The 21,115-nt window shown below is 38.9% G+C and overlaps 1 protein-coding gene across 4 annotated transcripts in view; it reads left to right on the top strand.

The window, feature by feature from the left end:
• Nucleotides 1-316: 316 nt before the first annotated feature.
• The window catches only part of PTPRZ1 (protein tyrosine phosphatase receptor type Z1), a 164,331-nt gene continuing 143,532 nt past the window's right edge, over nt 317-21,115 (top strand). For 2 of the 4 annotated variants that reach the window (XM_030857657.2, XM_030857656.2), the window contains exon 1: nt 317-734. In XM_030857657.2, the coding sequence (XP_030713517.2) occupies nt 677-734 (58 nt within the window). In that variant the 5' untranslated portion in view covers nt 317-676. The remainder of the gene's footprint in view (nt 735-21,115) is intronic. The other 2 variants (XM_030857659.2, XM_030857658.2) reach the window with 1 other exon arrangement.

Raw genomic sequence — 21,115 nt, 5'->3', positions numbered from 1 at the left:
GGTCAATCTCTGGCTGTGCGGGACAATGGGGGTCGGGCCTCCTCTTCCAAAGGGATGAAGGAGTCTTAATGAAGAGACATTTTCTCTAAGAAGATTCTAAACCCCAGCGGGTTCCACAAACTCCGGGGCAGCGAAGCTACTAGCAGGGGGCCAGGGGGGAGGGGGGTCCCTCTGTGAGTCGCTACCCCGGGACCCGGCCCCCGAACGGCAGCCGCGCCCCTCCGCCCCCGCGCGCGGCGCCGCCGCCGCGCCGCGCCCCCGCCGAACCGCGGCGCGCACGGCCCGGCCCGAGCGCGCACCCGGCACACAGGCGCCGTGGCGCTCCGAAAGCTCAGACCGCGACCGTTGCGGGTCTGGGAGACCGAGTCCTGCCCGCCCGACATGCGCCTCGGCTAGCGGCTCCGGAGCCCGCGAGCACCAAGCGTCCTCCCCTAGGTTATTTCTGTCCTTTCTCTCTCTCTCTCTCTTCCTCTCTCCCTCTCTCTCTCTCCCTCTCTCTCTCTCTCTCTCTCTCTCTCTCTCTCTCTCACACACACACACACACACACACACGCACACGCACACAGCCTCGCACCAGTCTATACACTGGAGGAGAGAACATTTCCTTCGCGTCCCCTCCCTCTCCATTCAGACACGCCGAGGAGCCGCGCGGTGGGAGCCCCCGGATCGTCTGGAAATGCGAATCCTAAAGCGCTTTCTCGCCTGTATTCAGCTCCTCAGTGTTTGCCGCCTGGGTGAGTGTTAAGACCTCGGCGGGGTTTCCCCTGTGGGATCATTTGGGACACGGGTGGGGGGGATTTCAGAGCTTTCGGTACTTGCTGCCGCGTCGCCGTGTAGCAAGGAGGCAAGAGGGACGGCGGACTGGGGAGCCCACCGTGTTGCGGCGGCACGACGGGGTGTCGGCAGCGTGGGAGAACGCGTCCCCTCCCCACCTCGCACCTCCGCCACAGTTCACCTGCCCGCGGGGATGCTGCTCCCGCGGCCAGGAGAGGGGGGCTTGCCCGTCACGCTTCTTGTACTCGCAGCTCTTCTCCTCTTTGCAAAGTGTGGAAAAGAGCCTTTTAGATATACATAAAAAGATAAATACACCCTTGGTGCGGGGCTACGTATTGTATCGCATTCTTGCTGTTTAGTTCATGCTACGGATATTTATGGGCTTGAATGAGGAATACACGTGTCTGATGCGAATTAAACACACACACACACACACACACGCCCGAAAGGTAGTAACAGGAACAGGCACCAACCTGACTTTTCAGTGTTTTCAGTACTTTTAATTTAGTCACATTCAAGTCTGGGCAGTTACTTTAAAAAAAAGTTTCAATCAATTTCTGTCAACATTCTGCCACTGCTGCCAAAGTCAGAGGAGAGCTGCAGGTTGATATAGGTATTCAGGGATTCATCTTTTACCCACCACCTTCCAGGTTACACATGTAATACTGAAACTGTCTTCTGAAAGAGCCAGTTAGAATCTTTACCTGGGATGCAGATTCAACTGTTCAGGGCATTTTCTGGAAGGATTGTAAGACTGGATTTTTGTATTCTATTAAAGAAATGTCTTTTTATCCTTCATGAAGATGTTCTATTACAATGGCATATAATAGGTGTGGAGCCATTAACCCAAAAGTTAGAAAATGTACCTCCGTTTGTGAGCACACATATTTTACTCTTTACAGTTAGAGGATCCTAATAGATTGTTCATAATAAAGTAGATATTAACCTATATTTTTATCCAGTAGATGGTGCTGCTCTTGGCACAGTAACCTTTACAAAAAGAAATCATTTCTGTGTTGTAACTAATGGGCATTGCATTGCTATATGGTGATAATTGCCAATAGCCTGCCAAATATATGCACATAATTTAAATTCTAAAAGCTTTATGAAAGTGCTCAGAAATGGCATGATGCACACGGTTGACATTTACGACTTGCGAGGAATCTGGTCCTGGTTTTCTCTAAAACCATACAATTGATTCTGGAGAGGGGAAGACATTTTTTAAAAGTACTGTGGTCATCAAATACATACCTGTTGAATTTATGTTTCTGTTATAGATCTGTTTTAATAACAAAGCCAGGTCCTCTTGGTACTTAGGTTATTATCTCACTGTAATATAAAAATAAACCAGAGAATACTGATTTGCATGCCATCTAAACCACATTCCCTGAGTATATTGTGAAGTTTTAAAATTAATATATAATTTGCATGGCATACAATTCATCTTTTTAAATTGTTCAGTTCAGTGGGTTTTAGTATATTCACAAAGTTGTGCAACCATCACCACTATCTAATTATAGGACATTTTAATCACCCCCAAAAGAAACTCCATGAACAGTCATTCCTCATTCTCTCTGACCCTACCCCTGACAATCACTAATCTACTTTCTTTTTCTATAGATGTGTCTATTGTGAGCATTTATATAAATAGAATTGTATGATACGTAGCCTCTGGTGTCTGGCTTCATTCACGTAGCATAATGTTTTCAAGATTCATCCATGTTGTAGCATGTATCAGTACTTCATTCCTTTTGGGTGGAATGCTATTCCATTTCAATACACCATGTTTTGCAAAGGCTTTTCTCAATAAAGCATTGTTAGTAGCCTGTTGCTTCGGGTTTATAGATTTCAGTTTATTGGACATTTTCTTTAATGTTTTGATGATGTAAAATTTAACTGGAAAGGATTAAATGAATTGTTTAAGAGTATTGCAAGCTTATGTGATGATATTGAATGTGAGCTTGTATTAGAACTCAGAATGTGGGTTTTTTGAGACTGGCAGGTGAATACTTTTGTATCCCTTCCCATTTGAACACAGTTGGCCTTTTACTTTGTTGCCTGCAGACTGACCTTGGCTACCTCAGATGGAATGAATACCTGATCTCAGATAGGACATTTTGAAAAACTGAGGCACATTATCTACCAATGAAAAATTCAGTCTCCACTTCAATTATTTTACTCTCAACATCTACTATTGTATTTGTGAATGTGTTTACTACTCATTCTCAGTGTCTTTGGAGCCAATGAGTTGAGCTGGCACATATAATAGATGCTCAGGAAAGGTCCGCCCACTGAGACTTACTGTGCAGGATGACAGCTCTGATACAATTTGAATGTTAGGCTGCCATCCTTACCATTATCCAGAAACAAGATGTAGAATTCACTAAGGTGTTCATTGTTAGCAATGTCATAATGACTTTATCACTTTTTGTATCCAAAATGTCCTGATGATTTTGAACTGGACATAAGGACCAATTGCTTCTTTCAAGTAACTCTCCAAACACAAAAATCCTCATTCGATTATTTGGAGTGAAACAAATTCTTCCTTTCCACATTACTGCTAGGGATCACTAGAAACTAAAGAGGAACATTATGGGTTTTTTGGGGGAGGGGGTTAAATCTATCTGTGAGTTCATCCATTTGGATCATCATATCAAGATTAGCCTGAAGCCTCAAATGTTTTTGCCAGAATTAGCTAGATCACAGTTCTTAAACTTTAGGGTACGTCAGAGGCACCAGGAGGGCTTGTTAAAGCACAGATTGTGGGGGCCACCCTGAAGAGTTTTGATTCAGTAGTTCTGGGGTAGGGCTGAGAATCTCAGTGTCTAACAAATTCCCAGGATATGCAGATGCTGCTGGTCTAGGCCCACATTTTGACAACTGCTGAGCTAGTTTGACATTTAAATGTCAATAAAGTTTCTGGCTTATTAACAAGATTTTACCATGGACTTGATTTCTGATACCTGACTTAATATTAATTTTAAAAATCACATGAGGAACACAACATTTAGTGTTATTCAGCTGAAGGAGATTCTTAATCAGAGGGGCAGAAAATAAAGATGACTCCAAGAGAATTCCCTAAGTGAATTTGAACCTTCTCTAAAATAATTGAGAGGTTTTCTGCTAGGTGGAGAACTAATGTAATGACTGTATAACTCTAGTTATTATTTAATTGTGACGCACTGAACAGGTAATGGGAAAATCAGCAGTGGCTTCCTGTAAGGAGGCTTAAGTATGAGTCATAGAGGAGAGGTAGGTGTTTTAAGAGCTTTTAAGGAGGAATAGTTTCTTTCAACTAATGAGAATTCAGGATCCTTTTTTTTTCTTTTTCTGAATTTTATTTTATTTACTTTTTTATAAGCAGGTTCTTATTAGTTATCCATTTTATACATATTAGTGTGTATATGTCAATTTCAGGATCTCTGAATTGAGTTACAGTCATGCAAGGTACACTGAACTAATATGTTTAAATATTACTGTTAAATTTGTAATGAATCAAATTCTGAACTTTTAAGTCATGTATTATTGCTTTAAAGGACACATTAACTACAAATTATACCCAATTCCTCTGCAAGAATTAACTGCTTAATTTATCTTGAGTATGGAATCAGTAGAATCCAGTATGTTGTGACTCTCAGCTTGGTCTGTTTACCTTCCGAAGACAAATTGTAACCAGGAATAGAAAATACTCATGCCTTTTTCCCCCAAATAATAACTAGTCTCCATTCAGAAAATTAATTACTTTTGATTTGCAGAATAGGAATTTTCTTTATTTCATCTCTCTCTCCTTTTTATGTAGACTATAGCTGCTTCCACTCAGGGAAGTTTGCCAGGATAAATCATTTCATTGATTAATTCATTTATGCGGTCATGTCTGCATGAGACATTTGGGAACTTGTTGAAAATTTCTTGTGGGAATTTTGCTTCCGGCAAAAATTCAGGTTTTTCTGGAAGCATGCGCTGCATTTCCTCATTCCCCTGACTCCAAGGAGATTTGAGTTTTGTCTAACCTGGTAGCGTTGCTTGACCACTCATTTGCCAACTGTTTAGACTGTAGTATGGAAATGGAACCCCCTCATTCAGGACCAGAGGACCTCAGAGGAAGGCCTTGATTAAGAAGATGAGCTTGTGTTTTGTTTCCATTTACCATCTACTCAGTGCTTGCCAGGTGCAGACCCACTGCTGGGCATTTTATGTACATTTTCTCATTTCATTCTCCCCAAAAGTGTTTCAGATAGGTGTTTCATTTTACACATGTTTCAGCTGAGGGAACTGAGGCACAGAGAAGTTAGATGACTTACCTAAAATCGCACAGCCTGTTTCAGTCTATGTGTTCCTTCTGACTCTCAAGCCTGAGCCTTTTCCTCCTTTCATTCCTGGGAGATGAATTTGCTGTTTGGAATATGCTAGCTCGTTTCACATGAGATGTGACGCTACATTTCATGTTCCCATTTGCTTTCTTGCAGATATCCATTCATGATTTTTCCCATGTGCTCCCATATTACTTTTTCCCCCTTTTCTTTTTTAAAAAAATTAAGGCATAATTTATCTTTTCTAGTGTACCATCTGGAAAGTTTTGACAAATACATATAGTCAGGTAACAACCACCATGATCCAGATATAGAACATTCCCATCCGTACTGTTTTAACTCTCTTCCGTTACAGGTTTCCTAAGTGCCCAGCATCTGCTAGGCACTAATAATTAAGCAGTGCATCAACATACAGAGTCCTAATACTCATGATGCCTGCAATCCAGCTGATCTGAATCATTCCCCACATTGAAACCTGCTTTAAATCTCACTTTGAAGGTGTTTTCTTCTTTTAGAACTAGTTGAAAATAACAGTCTTTCCCAAATATCTCTTAATGTGTTAAGTATCTTAACTTTTAAATATTTTTAAATGTTTCCCACTTCATCAAGAAGGCCATTGGTAAAAGTCAGAACCAATTTAAACATGACATATGTACGTTACGATTGTGCTTTAACTTTTAGTGTCTTGTTGGGAGTAATTCCTGGCAGCAACCACAGGTTACAGAAGGAAACCAGTTTTTACCTGTGTTTTTAATTCTTCAGAGGCATGTATAACATATGTATAGGAATTAAGGGAAAAATTATTTGATCATATGGCAGTCTTAAAACACTTAGATTTTAGAACTGTGCTGTGCAGTGCCACGGCCACTAGGCATATGTGGCTATTTAATTTCAAATTTATTTAATACGTTGATTCAGTTCCTCATTCACACCAGTCATATTTCAAGTGCTCAGTCGGCACATGTGACTAGTGGCTGCTGCATGGGGCAGTGCACACATAGAACATTTATATCACTGGAGAAAGTCTATTAAACAGTGCTGTTTTAGAATCAAAAGCTGATAAAGTATTGATTGATAGTACTGATGAGAACTCAACTCAGCTAAAAAGACTCCTAGAGTCATTAAAATTATTTGAAGTATCGATGTATGTTGGTTATTTTTGGCCTGTGTTGTGTCAGCCATACAAAAATCACAGAGATGTTCTGGTGGCCTGAGGTAGAGCAGCAATAGATGAAGAAAGTTAAATGGCCACTTTGTGGCCTTTTAGAGACTGGGGCTGAATGGATGAGATTAGCTCTGGTCCAGGAGTGAGAGCTCCCACAACTCATTTTCTGTACCTGTTCTAGCATTCACTGTGTTGCTTTGCAATGTCTCTGTCTCTCTCCCCAATTAGACAAGTTCCTTGAGGGCAAAGACTGTATTTCATTCAACCTTGGACTTAGCATTCTTGGACTTAGCACCTGTAGTAGGTGCTTAATAAATCTTTAATACAGTACTGTGAAGATTCTTAGATAGCAGTAGGTTTTTGCTGTTGCGATCAGCCAGTTTATTCTGGCCTTTCCTTCTTTTGATTCTAATCTCAATTCGAGAGTTCGGTCACCATTGACCTCTAGCCATCCATCTTTAATGCCACTTCTGGCACCAGACCTTTGCTTTCTTTGATTCTCCCAGAAATGCACTTAAGCATCACCTAGATCCTATCTGTGCATGAAAAATATAGTCCCCATGATAGCTACTGCATATGTAGTGGCAGGAGCAGTTTTGAGTGAACATTTAATTCTAGTTGAGTTGGCAGCCATGAAGCTCGGATATGTCCCGGGGGCAGGGCACTAAGCCAGTGTGTATGTGTGTATATAAGTGCACGTGCACATGCAAGCATGCTTCCCTGTTAGGGAGAAGAGGGCGGTGGGCGTGGGGGATGGTCAGTAATGATAAATGAAGTATCTTGATACCACGAAGACAGCATTTTTAGTCAATCAGAAGCCATCATGTTAGATTAAGTGCTCTGTAGTCAAGCTGGCCCTAAGAGGTAGTGGCCCAAGTCAGTTCTGGAAAGCAGATAAATGACAGGAAGTGCAGTTACATTATGTGGATATTCATGCTTTTGGAATTTGTCTGAAGTTTTATCATTAATCTCAGAGATGAGGTACTGCATGTGGCTCAGCCCTGCCCATAGCGGATGTTCAGCAAATATTTGAATTTAATTAAATTCAGATGGAACAGGGCAGGGGATGAGTTAGAAATTTTCACAGGAGTTAAAAACAGAAACAAGATTTGCTCTTCGATTAGGATCTTTGCTTTATTTTCTTCTCACTTACCTTCCTTTCTTTTATTGGTTTCTATTTCCTTTTCACCTCACTTCCTTTAATCACGAGTTTAAGATTTTAAAAATATTCAAAATTGCTCAGCATTGTGATGAAGATTATGATAGGAAGAAGACTGACACTATTTGATACCATTATTTTAAAATATTTTTGATGTGTTAATATAATTTGGGGAGCTTTGTAGTTAACATAATTTTAAAAGTATGTGTTAACATATCTTTCTGCCTAAAAATTCTAATGTGTTAAAATGGGCAGATTATCTTTTTTTTTTTTTTTGCTTCTGATACTTATGTAGATATTAGAGTAAATGTGGTTATTCAGAGTCCTGGTTAATGTGAACTTTCTGGTTTCATTCAATAAGCATGCATTAATTTATGTACACATTGACAAAAGATACATTTTTTACAAATTCCTTGGAAATATAGTCTTTATACATTCGGAAAGAATAATTTATTAATTAGCAAGAAAGAAGGATTTTCTGTTAAAATATTCATAACAATGTCCACAGGTACCTTCCTATTCTTGCAGCATCATTCTATCCTTTTTCTCTGTCTTCCTCATCTACTCCATAATTTTTCTGTTCTTTCACTGTCACTGACTGACTGCTTATTTCTTGATGTCTAGAGCTCTAACATATTTACTTAAAGATGGGTCTTGATACTAGGCCTTTCCTCTGAACTGGTTAACTCAGTACCTTGAGTAGGAATAAAAGAAAATGTTGCTGTTTAAAATGACCTCTTTTTGCAGAGATCCTGGTCACCACCAGAGTCCTGCTTGTGTGCTTGGAATAACAGAATGCTGGCCAGATATAAGGAACTTTCTGGGTTTTCTCAAAGTTTTCAGTCACCTGGTCATCAGATTAAAAATATTCCTGTAATGATGTTTTTGCCTTTGCATTTTGACACATTTTCTTGAATAGGGTAATAAGGGTGGCATCTCACCTGGTACACAGAATTGTGCAGAATCTTGGTCTGCCCACTGGTGTGTTCTGCACACGTGATATCCTTGTCATGTTTGTTTCAGCGTGAAATTAGGTTGATAACCATTGATCTCGGTCAGTGGTTCTCAATCCTGGCTGCACTTTAAAATTATCTAGTGTTGTGGATTGAATGTTTGTATCCGCCCAGCATTCCTATGTTGAAGTCCTAACCCCCAATGTGATGGTACTTAGAGGTGGGACCTTGGGGAGGTAATTAGTTTTAGATGAAATCATGAAAGTGGAATCACCTTGATGGGATTAATGTCCTTATAAGAAGAGAAGGAGAGACCAGAACTCTATTTCTTTCTTTTCTGATGTGAAAACACAGAGGGAAGGCAGATGTCTGTAAGCCAGGAAGAGTGTTTTCTCCAGGAACCAAATCTGCTAGCCCCTGGATCTTGGACTTCTCAGTCTCTAAAACTGTGAGAATAAATGTTTAAGCCATCCAGTCTATGGTATTGTTTTTATAGCAGCCTGAGTTGACTATATACCAGGGGAAATTTTAAAACATACTGATGTCTGGGCCCTACCCTGGATCAAGTACATGTGTGGGTGTGGGCCCCAGACGTGAACATTTTCTTAAAACTCCCCAGGTGATTACAGAGTACAGCCACCATTTAAAACAACAGATCTAGGTCAACCTTGTGATACTACTAATCTTAGTTCATTTTTCTTAAGGTAGATATATTGGCAAGTTTCATGCCATTCTAAAACAAAGCTAGTACCACAGGACAAAGGCCCTGGAAAACTTCCCATCCCTCTCTCCTCTTCTTAAGGCAGTTTCAGTTTCAGGGTAACCCTAGAAGGAGGAGTATGGACTATAATGGTTGACCTCATAGTCTTTGAAAGCCAGAGGAACTTCAGGAGGCCAGACAGTCTTGGAGTTGGTCCAAAGATTCAAGTCTATCAGCAGATAGGAGGATTACTGAACCACTCTGAGATGGGAGACACAAGTGCATTTATCAGGACATGGGCACATAATATCTTTTGTTTTGTCAACGATACATATTCTTACTGTTCCCTTGTCTTGTTTATTTTCTTTCTCCATGCATAATTTGTTCTAGTCATAGTTATTATTTTCTGTTATGTAGTAGATACAAGATTTAGCTGTATTTTTTCATTTCAGCAATTTATTGTGTGTGTGTGTGTTTAAAATTACATTTTCATTATTGACCAGGTGTTGGCTATTTGTTTTTACTGTATTTGAAAAGCACTAATAGCTCCGCTTAAAAGTTAACAAAGAACTTTTTTAGATGGCCCAAACAACTATTTTAATATTCTTAATCATTAAATAGTGAGAACACAAGCACACAATTCACTAACTCTTTATTGAGCACCTTGTTTGTGATAAGTATTCTCCTAGAGAGAATATTCCTCTAGTGGTCTGCTAAGCCTTTGCAAGAGAGAAAGATCCATACATAAGTAGCTCTCATACATGGCAGAGTTTGCAGAATATGAAAGCGTGAGTTGTGAGTAGGCTAAATTCACCTCTGGGAACATTTCTAAGAGGAGATGGGTTGGATGGAGCCCCTGGATGGAGGAGGGTAGGTCTTCAAGGGCCACTGTTGAGGGGAAGGGTATTAGTGGCAAAAAAGATGGCATACACAGAAGCAAGGAATAAGATTGAGAATGTGGTGTTTAGAGGGAGGAAAAAAATTAGGAGGGGTTTGTATTAGTGGAAAAGTTTCAAATAGTAGGTAGGATTTCCAATGGCTAATTGAAGGGTTTGGAGTTTGGAATTTATCCAGTATATTGTGGAGAGCTAGTGGAGGGTTTTGAGCCGTGGAATGATCTCTTTACTTTAGGAAGGTAACTCCAGTATATCAGAGTGTAGGATGGATTGGAGCAGAGTGAGACTGGGAATCAGGAAGCTCAGTTAAAAGGCTATTACACTGTGTCAAAGTGGAAATTTGATAGATCATTTGGAGGTATAATAATACCATCCTCTTTAAATAGTACTTTAATGTTTAAAAGTATTTTCAAATACATTGCCTCATATGATATAAATGTAATTAGTATAATTGCTAGGACTTGGTGCCATTCTCTGGAGGGTGAGTCATTGGTGGTCCTCAAGGGAACGTCCTCCCTGGGAAGATGAAGATGTAGCAAGGACTGTATAGAGTCAGAGAAATATCCAGGAAGGAAAAGTGGAGGCAGCAAATACATACAGAATTTGATAATTAGAAGGGAAGAAAAGAAGGAAGGTAGCATGAAGACTGCTTATGTATTGAATGGTAGGACTCCAAATTTGTTACCTCAAGACATAGGAATTGACGGTAAACATTTCCTCTGAACTATTAACTCAGTGCCTTGAGAAGTAACAAGAAGAAATGTTGCTGCTTAAAATGATCTATCTTTTTTGATTTTAGTAGAGATCGTAGTCACAACTCTTAAAAAAAGCTTTTCTGTTTTCTTAAGAATAGGAAGGATTTGAGTATATTCACAGTGTCGGGTTAATTTTATCAAGTCTTATCAAAACTCTTTACTTCATTCACCTTGAAAATCCTTGTATTTGTCTTTTTAAAAATGAGCACAGGTATATTGGACATTTCAGTCAGCTGTCTGCCAATAAGTAGGCTTTCTTAATATCCATGATTTCAGATTGCTTGAAGGCCATCATATTCCTACCACATTAGCTAATATCTTTGTATATTGCTTGCAGCTTGTGTTTTACATAAAAACAGTGCAATGGAAGATGATCCATAGAATAGGCTTCCCAGAATTTGTTTTAAAATTGACTTTAGCAAGTTTTTCTTTTAATTCATGAAAAATACAATAGGATTTTATCTACTGTTTGTCTCTTAAGATATATTAAGGATGCACAAAGTTGTAAATTAATGAATCATTAAGTTTCCGAAAGGGATAAAGTGGCAGCTGTCAAGGATAGAAATGTAAGCATATTTTCTTGTGTAATGAAGAAACATAGCTATATTATGCTATATGAGTTGGATGCAAGACTTTTGTATTTAAGAAGTATGACTGAATGAATTCTTCATGAGTAATACTTGGTTATGGTCAAGTTTCCTTGGATGGTTTTCAGAGTGGGGAAATAACATGTAATATGCATATATAGAAAATATATTTATATAAGTACTTTATATATAAATATATGTGATACGCATATATTATATATTGTGTAGATATGCATATATGTACACAATAAATAAATAAGTATACATATATATATATATCTCCATGTATTCCTGCTTCGCAAAACTGATATTGCCTTATTTTGAGCATTAAAAGATTACATCCTATGGGAAAATCATTAAGTTTAATGATGGGAATTGTCCTGGATATTATCAGCCTGACTTTTCCTGCCTCCAGCATAAAGAAAGGAGAGGAAGAAGGTCTGCCTTTTCCTGTGACCTGAATACAGTGCTGTTCTTCACCAAAGGGCTTGAGTCCGGTTGAGATCAATGGAACTCGTTTTACCAGGTCCTCATTGAACAGCCACTGTGTGCTTATCACTGTGCTTGACTTTAATAGTTTTTCTCTTTGAGGAGTTCATCTGGTTACAGATGTAAAATGAACCCTGGTGGGAGCATACCAGAATAGAGAATAATGAAATACATGTTAGATTGTATAAATCAGATTTTAAGTCTGTGGAAAGTCATAGAAAAAGAGACAAAATGAAGATGTGAATTCATTTTTAAAAATGTCTCTGTGAGCATATGAGCAGCAGTTCTTCTTTTTGAACGTGGAGTGTTTACTGTTTCATTCAGTAATTTAAGCATCGTTTGTGTCCTCTTCCATATTCTACCCTGCCACATTCAAAATGATAGTGTAAGTAGCAAAATATATGGACAAAATGTGCAGGTTAAAGCACTCTTCTTGTATGTTCTGTTTAACACGCACTTACTGCTGAGAAAATGCCACATAATTTCCATAGTTAAGTCTGTCCCAATTTGAGGCTAAATTTTTGGTGGTGGCAGCTGCTATTTTGTGACAAAGGTAAACTCTTGGTGCTAAAATTTCAAAGAATGAGTTGATATGCATATGATTCTTGCTAGAAGTCTATCAGAATGGGGCAAGAATTTTGGACATAGATAGCAATGCTGTCTGCAAAACGGGTTCCTGGAAAGAAGCACAAAGAATGAAATCATTTTTAATTAGCCAGTATAGCTAGTACATATTGCCCTTAAATCCTTTACAATACAGCACAATCTGGGCATCATCCATCTCACAAGAGAATATCCCATAATGCTTCTCTCTTGCCTGTGATTGCAACTTATTTTCTTCCTAACTTTTCATTGTATTTTAGCTATTTAGTATTCTTGGCAGAAGTCAAGAACACACAAGATGCTTCTTTGTTCCTCAATAATGTATTTAGAATTTTACACCAACCCCTCCACCCCCTCCCAAAACAATTAAACATCCGCATGGAAGTATTCCTGTTCTCTACTGGTGGGAGCTTTTCAAGGTGGCTGGTTTCTCCTCTCCCCCCTCTCCTCACCCCCCCACATCTCCACATTTTAAAATTAGAATTTTACAGTGTCTATTTGAAAAAATAAAACAACTGTTAGTTTTTACAAACATGATGAGAGATTAAGTTATATTAGACACAATGGCATTCAGGCAAGTGAAGATAAGAAAACACTTAGCCAAATAATCTCTCTGCTAATGATAACAGCATATAAACCCTTTCACTGTGAGATGGGTTGGGTCGTCTCTGAATACTGGCAGAGAACGTGTACTTCCACGTAGTGAGTTTTCCCTTTTAAATACATGGGGAGTGCTGACTTTTTTCGATGTGAGGCTTTGACACTGTAGTACACAGTCTGCTGGAGATTTGTTTGGGTGATTGCATTACTGGAGAAAACTCACTGAAAGCAGGTCATCAAGAAAAGATTGATATAGACTTTTCTGTGTGGAAGTAATTATGCTTGTTTATTGCATTGTGCTACATTCTGCTACATATGCCAGACTATGCAAGTGCCAATGAGAAAATATGTTCACATAATCTCACTTAGGATTTGTAGCCTGGAGTTTAAGTTGCCACTGATTAAACTTCTCAGGATTCTTATACGGTATCCAATAATAAAGAGTGAAAAGTTCTTTGCATATTGCATATTTTCTTGCTCCATCACTTATAAATCCCAAACACATATTAGTTGGTCAAAACACATCTGGAACGTTCCACTATATTAAATCTCTCTCTCAGGCACGCACACACACACACACACGCACACACACACACACACACACACACACGAGCCATGAAAATAGCAACAAATGCATCTCCTATTAATTTAGGAAATCCTCACCAACGTGCTCTCTTGCCAAAATGTATACAGTTCAATAAGCACACTATAGTCATTACTTACTTAACATAAATCATTGCTTTGTTGAAGGCCAATGTTAAAAAGGCCTTTTGCAAGTTTGTAGAATGGATACTGGCATGCTTGTAGGGACTTGCATCTTAGGAGAAAGATTTTCCTTTTAACAGACTGTGTTTCTGTAATTCTCAGAAAGAAATTCTCCTGAATCTGACTTCAGTGATGAAACACAATACAGGAATGAGGGTCTCCATCACTGGAAACCATTGAGGAAATAATAGATCAAATTTTGAGTCGCTCCTACTCATTTTTGGGAAGGACCCATAGGTTCATGTAACTCCTGACGTCATATGATGTCCTTACCAGGGCATGCAAGGTGCTTCAAAACCTGAATTCAGCCTACCTGTCCAGCTTGTCCTGAACTTCCTCACCTGCTCTCCTTCATTTTGGCTCATGTTTTTCCTTTTTCTTTGGTGACTTGTACCCCCTTGCATTCCTAGTTATCTTTCATCTCCTCTGTGAAGCCTTCTCTGACACATTACTGTTCTCAGCCAGACAGGGGGACACATCACTCATACTGTATTTCAGTTGTTTCCATAGCTCCCTGCCTTGAAGGAGTCTGGTCTCAAGACTCTAAAGACCCCTGGCCCGTATAGTAGGTGCTCAGTAAATACTTGTGGCATAAGTCATTGAGTGAAATTCCTTCCAAAGCAGTCACTCTAAAAACAGAAAATACAACGCATCTGTCTAGTCAAATGGAAATATTGCCACCACCTCAACTCATTCAGTGCACTCCTCGGCAGGGCAAGAAACTTGGGATCACATTCCCAGCATTCAGAATTAGAATTCAATTCACCCTCAAATTCACTCAATCCCTCTTATTTAAAAAAAAAAACAACCCAAACTAAAAGTAGGTCAATCAAATCACATTCTCGTTTTAACAGGTCCAAGAGTCTATATAGATTTTGAACTGAACTGGCAAACGATCATGGACAACTTCCTAAGGGCTTTTTACTCTTGGCATTCAGACTTTTAAGAAAGAAAATTAAGTGATTGGAATAGAGTACAATAGTGAATGCAGAAGAAGGGGAAAAAGATGACTGTGGCCAGAAACAGGACAGAAAGAGAACTATAAGTTTCTTTATTCTAAGTAGTGGTGGGAGAATCTACTTGTTGGCCTGCACAGCGGATGCACCATTTCTATGGCTAAGTTTTCCCTGTATTTCCTGTCAAGCTAGGGTTTTCATGAAACAAAAAGATACCGGATCCCTCTCGCTAACACCTCCTCATCCCTCCAACACCCCAGGCAGTTCCAGCCAAAAGCATTTCTCTCAGTTCTTTTTATCTTTTTTTTTTTTTTTAACCAAGAACAAGATCTGAGATATGTGAGATCCTGTCTGATTCAAGCATGGAGAAAAAACACTGTGTATTTTACAGCCACTGGTTACCTGTTGCTGTCAATAGCTGTATTGTCAACATTTTATCATGGCTCCAGTGCTTTAAAATTTTTGAGCAGCCTAAGTTTTAGATTTGTAGAGTAAAAGCTATTTTTCTTGGAAAAGAAAAGCCAGTATTCTTGATACCTGAAAGTCTTTAAAAATGTGAGAATAGCAGAATTATGCCTGGCCCTGCTCGAGGGGCCATGAGGGACATTCTAAAACTACATTTTGTGACAAGAATCAGAGTATCTTTTCTTTGGGCTGCTGACCTTGTTTACGACATAGCTGGAGAGTCTGCAAGAAGACATGGAAACACAAAGAGATTATGAAAAAAAACAGATTGCTAAAAACAAAAGTCTGTCGAGACGGGGCAAATGTTTAGTGAAATACTGTAGACGTTAGTGTTCTGCTCAATAAAAATAGTTTAAATATGTATGAGGCTAACAGGCACATAGAAATTATTTGCAGGGTTCTTTAACTTCCCAATTGCAAACAGCAATGATAAGAAAATCTAATTCAGGAAAACTTATCCTGGTTAGAGTAGGACAAAGGACCCACTAAGATACATAATCACTTATACTGAAAAATACTTGTTAGTTTCAACTTAGGGTGAATTGTACTAATATTGAATAATAGACGATTTAAGAGATTATTTCAAAATGTATGTTTTACTGTGTCCAGGATAAAATGTAATCATTAAAATTTAAGAAATACAAAATTAAGAGAAAACAATGTCTGAGGAAAATAATTACAATATTCAGATGTTTAATTAAAAGACCCTGAAAAAAACAGAGGACTTGTTTAAATAAATAGTGATGCTTGATAGAATATTAACTAGGTTATTAGAAGTTTAAAAAGCTATTATTATATAATAGCTGGAAGCAGCAGTATTTGATCTGATGAAGAACTGACAAATAGCTGTAAGCAATGATTAAGGCTCCTGTGCGACTTACTTTGGAAAAATCAGGTTTTAAAACACAATTATATAAGGAGTGAATTCATTTGTTGAATTTTTAAAATTCTGAGCACAGAGAAGAATTGTGTGGATTTAACATTAATTTTTAAGGGATGCACTATTTCCATCCTGTTGTTTAAAGAGGCTTTAATTGTTTTAGTTATTTAAAATGAGACCTGAGTTAAACGCTCAGGTGTGAGAATCCTCGCACAAAATTCAGCCATTATGGTTATGGTTCTTTGGAGGCAATATTAGTCATAATGAGTAGCCTGCGTTTCTCGAAAAGCTCACTGTGACTTCAGAAGCTTTTGATAAGAAGTTATCTTCTGTGCAAAAGCAGAAGGGGCAATATGATATTAGAAAATGTACGTAAGAGTTCTCTGAGTGATTTGGAAGAACTTCCATCCTGAAGCAAGGCTCTGTGCCAGTGCTTACAGCTAAAGGTCACATTTTTAGCAGCAGAATTTTGTTTTTGGCATTCTATCCATTCATAATTAAATCATCGGCATTTTCTTTCAAATTGTTAGCTTAACATATGATAATACAAATTAATCAGTAAATGCGGTTCAAATGATGGGTGTTTCTTAACATGCTGTTAGCTCTGCCATTAAAAAACGTCTCTTGGGGGGCTTCCCTGGTGGCACAGTGGTTGAGAGTCCGCCTGCCGATGCAGGGGACATGGGTTCATGCCCCGGTCCGGGAAGATCCCACATGCTGCGGAGCGGCTGGGCCCGTGAGCCGTGGCCGCTGAGCCTGCACATCCGGAGCCTATGGTCCGCAATGGGAGAGGCCACAACGGTGAGAGGCCCGCGTACCACAAAAAAAACCCCAAAAAACCAAAAAAGCAAAAACGTCTCTTGGCTTCTGCTCCACTTCTTCCTTCCAGGTAAACCTTTGTAAAGTGTTTCCATCTCCATTTGCTCTCCTCCCGTTTACTCCTGAGCCCACTCTAAACAGGATCCCGTTTCCACCACTCAAAACAAAACTTTCCTCAGCAATTATACTAGCGCCCTCAACATTGCTACCTCTAATAGTCAGTGGTCTTGGCCCTCATTTTGTTGGCCTCCAAGCAGCTTTTGACAGTTACCACTTTGTCTTTCTGGCGAAGCTTTGTTCACTTGACTTCGGTAACACCACGCTTGGATATCTCATTGACCACCTACTTCACTGGTTATCTCAATTACGTTTGATGGTTCGTCTGCATCTCCAGCCTCTAAAAACTGGAGTCTTCAAGACTCATTCCTTGGGATGCTTCTTTTTTTCTGGCTACACTACTTGCCTATCTCATCCCTATATTCTCTACCCGGGTGACTCCCAAATTTATAGGTCTAAACCAGAACTCTTACCTGAACTCCAGAGTCGTATATCCAACTGCCCACATATATTTAATACATCTCTCCAACTCGATGTGTCCTGCTCTTGCCACCACTTCAGTTCCTAACTTGCACTTTCTTCATCTCAGTAAATGACAACTTCATTCCTCCAGTTGCTCAGGCCAAACTTCTTGAAGTCATCTTTGATTCTTCCTTCTCTCTCACAACCTGCATTCTCCTGGATTATCTTTTCTTATCATCTCCAACCACTGCCACCATCCATTCAAGCCTTCATCATCTCTTACTTGGATTATTGCACCAGCTTCCCAACTCATTTGTGCAAATACAAGTCAGATCATGTCATTCCCCCAATTTCCTGTTTCACACGGAATGAAAAGCAAAATCACTACAGTTATCCTCAAGCCTTGAATAATCTGGCCTCCTATTACTTCTCTAATTGCCTCCTCTGGCCCTCACTTCCCCTATTCCTCCTGTTCTAGCCTCACTGACCTCGGTGCGCTGCTGTTCCTCGCACATTCTCCTCCACGCTGTGTTCTTGCCATTCCCTCTCTTTGAAATGCCCTTCTTTTATAACTCTTTATGACCCACCTCCTTACCTCCTTTGGTTTTGCTTAGTGTTACCTTTTTATTGAGGACTTTCCTGGACACACCATTGTAAAACTGTAACCACCTCCCACCCCCAAATGCCCTTCATCTCCCAGTTTTCTCATTATGCTTATCACTTACACGTACTTTTAAATTATGTGATTTCTGACTCTCCCCATTAGAAATAAGGCCTATGTGGGTTTGTGTCCATGTTCACTCTCTAGCCTAGTCCCCAGCACACTGATTGACACATAATTGGTGCTCAGTAAATATTTCTTGAATGAATGAATAAATAAAACAACCCCCTTTTTGCATTTTTAGTTTGATTTTCTTTGAATTCTAGTTTATGTCTTTCCTTAGTTTGCATTGCCATGGCTATCTTAAGCTGTGCTTTTAATTTTGACATTTCATGTAACTTCATTAAATGATCCTTGAAACATTGTATAGTCAATTTTTGGCATCTGAAATCAGCATATTTTTTCAACATCTTTCCTTCGTCTTGTTTTATGATTTCATAAATATACGTCCTAGTTGTTTTACATACTCTCTGGTTTTTTGCTTTATGCACTGTCTAGTCTTTGCATTTATTTATGTTTTGGCCATATTTCTGATTTTTCTTATCATTAACTAATAGAATGCTTAAAAACTTTCTTTTCTCTCTAATTGTTGAGAAGGAAGCAGCGTCTTTGAGTCCTTCGCTACAGCAGACATGAAATGCACTACCGTCCACCAACCAGCTTCCTCCAGCTACTTCAGTTACTTGGTATTGCAAATACAGATTGGTTATTTATTTTTTTTCTTCCAGTTGTATTGAGAGATAATTGAGATGCAGCACTGCATAAGTTTAAGGTGTACAGCACAGTGATTTGACTTACATACATCATGAAATGATGACCACAGTAAGTTTAGTGAACATCCGTCATCTCATATAAGATGTAGAAATAAAGAAATAGATACACAAAATTTTCCCTTGTGATGAGAACTCTCTTAACAACTTTCATAAATACAGTACAGCAGAGTAAATTCAATTTATCATGTTGTACATTACATCCCTAGTGCTTACTTGCCTTATAACTGGAAGCTTGTACCTTTTGACTGCCTTCCTCCAATTCCCTGTCCCCCAACTACCCCCTTCTGGTAACCACAAATCTGACCTCTTTTTCTGTGAGTTCATTTGTTTGGTTGTTTATGAAATATAATTGACAGTATGTTAATTTCTGGTATACAACCCAGTGATTCGATACTTCTATACATTTCAAAACGATCATCATGATAAATCTAGTTACTATCTGTCACTATGCAAAGATATTACATAATTATTGAAAATATTCCCCATGCTGTACATTTCATGCCTCTGACTCACTTATGTTGTAGTTGGAAGTTTGTACCGCTTAAACTTCCTCACCTATTTCCCTCCTCCCCTCGCTCCAAGATTTGTTATTTTAAATAGAGAACATTGTTATTGTTATTATGTTTTACATTTTTCTTTGGAGATTCATAATCAGTTCAGCAACCTGCTGTTTAAGATATATATGGATAACTTTTTATGCTTTCGAGTTTACAGTATGTTGTGTTATACCAGAATTTTATCATTCTTGGCTGGGTTACTCCTTGAAGTAATTGCTTAAAGCATACTTAAGTGACCCATTTTCTGTATCAACACAAATTAAAAGTCTTTTTCTTCTTCACATGTGAAAGACAACCTGGATGGACATGAAATTATTTGGTCACAACCTTTTTTCTTACAAAATACATGGGCTCTGCTTTTTAATATTACGGCATTGAGTGTTACTGAGAAAGGAGTGGAACATTTCACCCAAGGCAACTTTTTTCGGCCAGAATTGACATATTTAATGGCTAGGGAAAAAAAAAGGCAGGGGTGCTGGGAGTGGAGCAATATCTTGGTTTCTTCAAAATGCAGTGCCTGCCTGGTAAAAGAAAGGAACACAGACTTCTCATTGGTTGAGACATTAGACCTACATAATGTATCAGTTTTCTCTCCGTAGTCAAAATAATTAAAGACATTAAAACCGTGTATTTGCAACCGTAATACTTAACATGATTCTTTCACAAGTTTTAAGTTTGGCTTTTCTATTTCACCATTTAAAGGGCAAACTCATTCTGCCTGATATATTTTAGAATTCTCCAAGCATTTCTCATGTGTATGTGTGTCTATATCTATAAATATAAATATAGATATAAATTTCATGCAGTGACTTTTAAGAAAACAATCCAATCTTTCTGATAAGGCATTTGGGATTTGTCCCAAAATAAAGATGGTAATAATTCAAGGTCCAGGATCACCTTCCTCTTTTCAAATTTAGCCTGTGGCAAACTTGTCCCTAATCCTTCATCCCTTCCCCTTGCACTTGAGCACATTCTCACTATGAGCCTCCTGAGTGGTTTGCAATCTGATTTTATCAGCCTCTATTTGGTTTCTTAAACTACTGTACTCCTTCATTACTTAAAGGACATGACAATTTTGGTTTCATTTTTTCCCTTTAGGAGCCATCTGCTAGCTTGGTTTTCTGAACAATAACATGGGGAGGAAGATGGCATTATCCTCAAACTATTTTTTTTTTAACATCTTTATTGGAGTATAATTGCTTTGCAATGGTGTGTTAGTTTCTACTTGATAACAAAGTGAATCAGCTGTAATATACATATATCCCCGTAACTCCTCCCTCTTGCATCTCCCTCCCTCACACCCTCCCTATCCCACCCCTCTAGGTGGTCATAGGGCACCGAGCTGATCTCCCTGTGCTATGTGGCTGCTTCCCACTAGCTATCTACTTTACATTTGTTAGTGTGTATAAGTCCATGCCACTCTCTCACTTCGTCCCAGCTTACCCTTCCCCCTCCCCATGTCCTCAAGTCCATTCTCTACATCTGCATCTTTATTCCTGTCCTTCCCTTAGGTTCTTCAGATCTTTTTTTTTTTTAGATTCCAAATATATGTGTTAGCATATGGTATTTGTTTTTCTGTTTCTGACTTACTTCACTCTGTATGACAGTCTCTAGGTCCATCCACCTTACTACAAATAACTCAATTTTGGTTCTTTTTATGGCTGAGTAATATTCCATTGTATATATGTGCCACATCTTCTTTATCTGATTCATCTGTTGATGGACACTT

This window comes from Globicephala melas, chromosome 9 (genome assembly GCF_963455315.2).
Source record: "Globicephala melas chromosome 9, mGloMel1.2, whole genome shotgun sequence".
NCBI classification, from domain to species: domain Eukaryota; kingdom Metazoa; phylum Chordata; class Mammalia; order Artiodactyla; family Delphinidae; genus Globicephala; species Globicephala melas.
The sequence above is the reverse complement of the archived record's forward strand: the minus strand, read 5'-3'. Positions and strand labels throughout refer to the sequence as shown.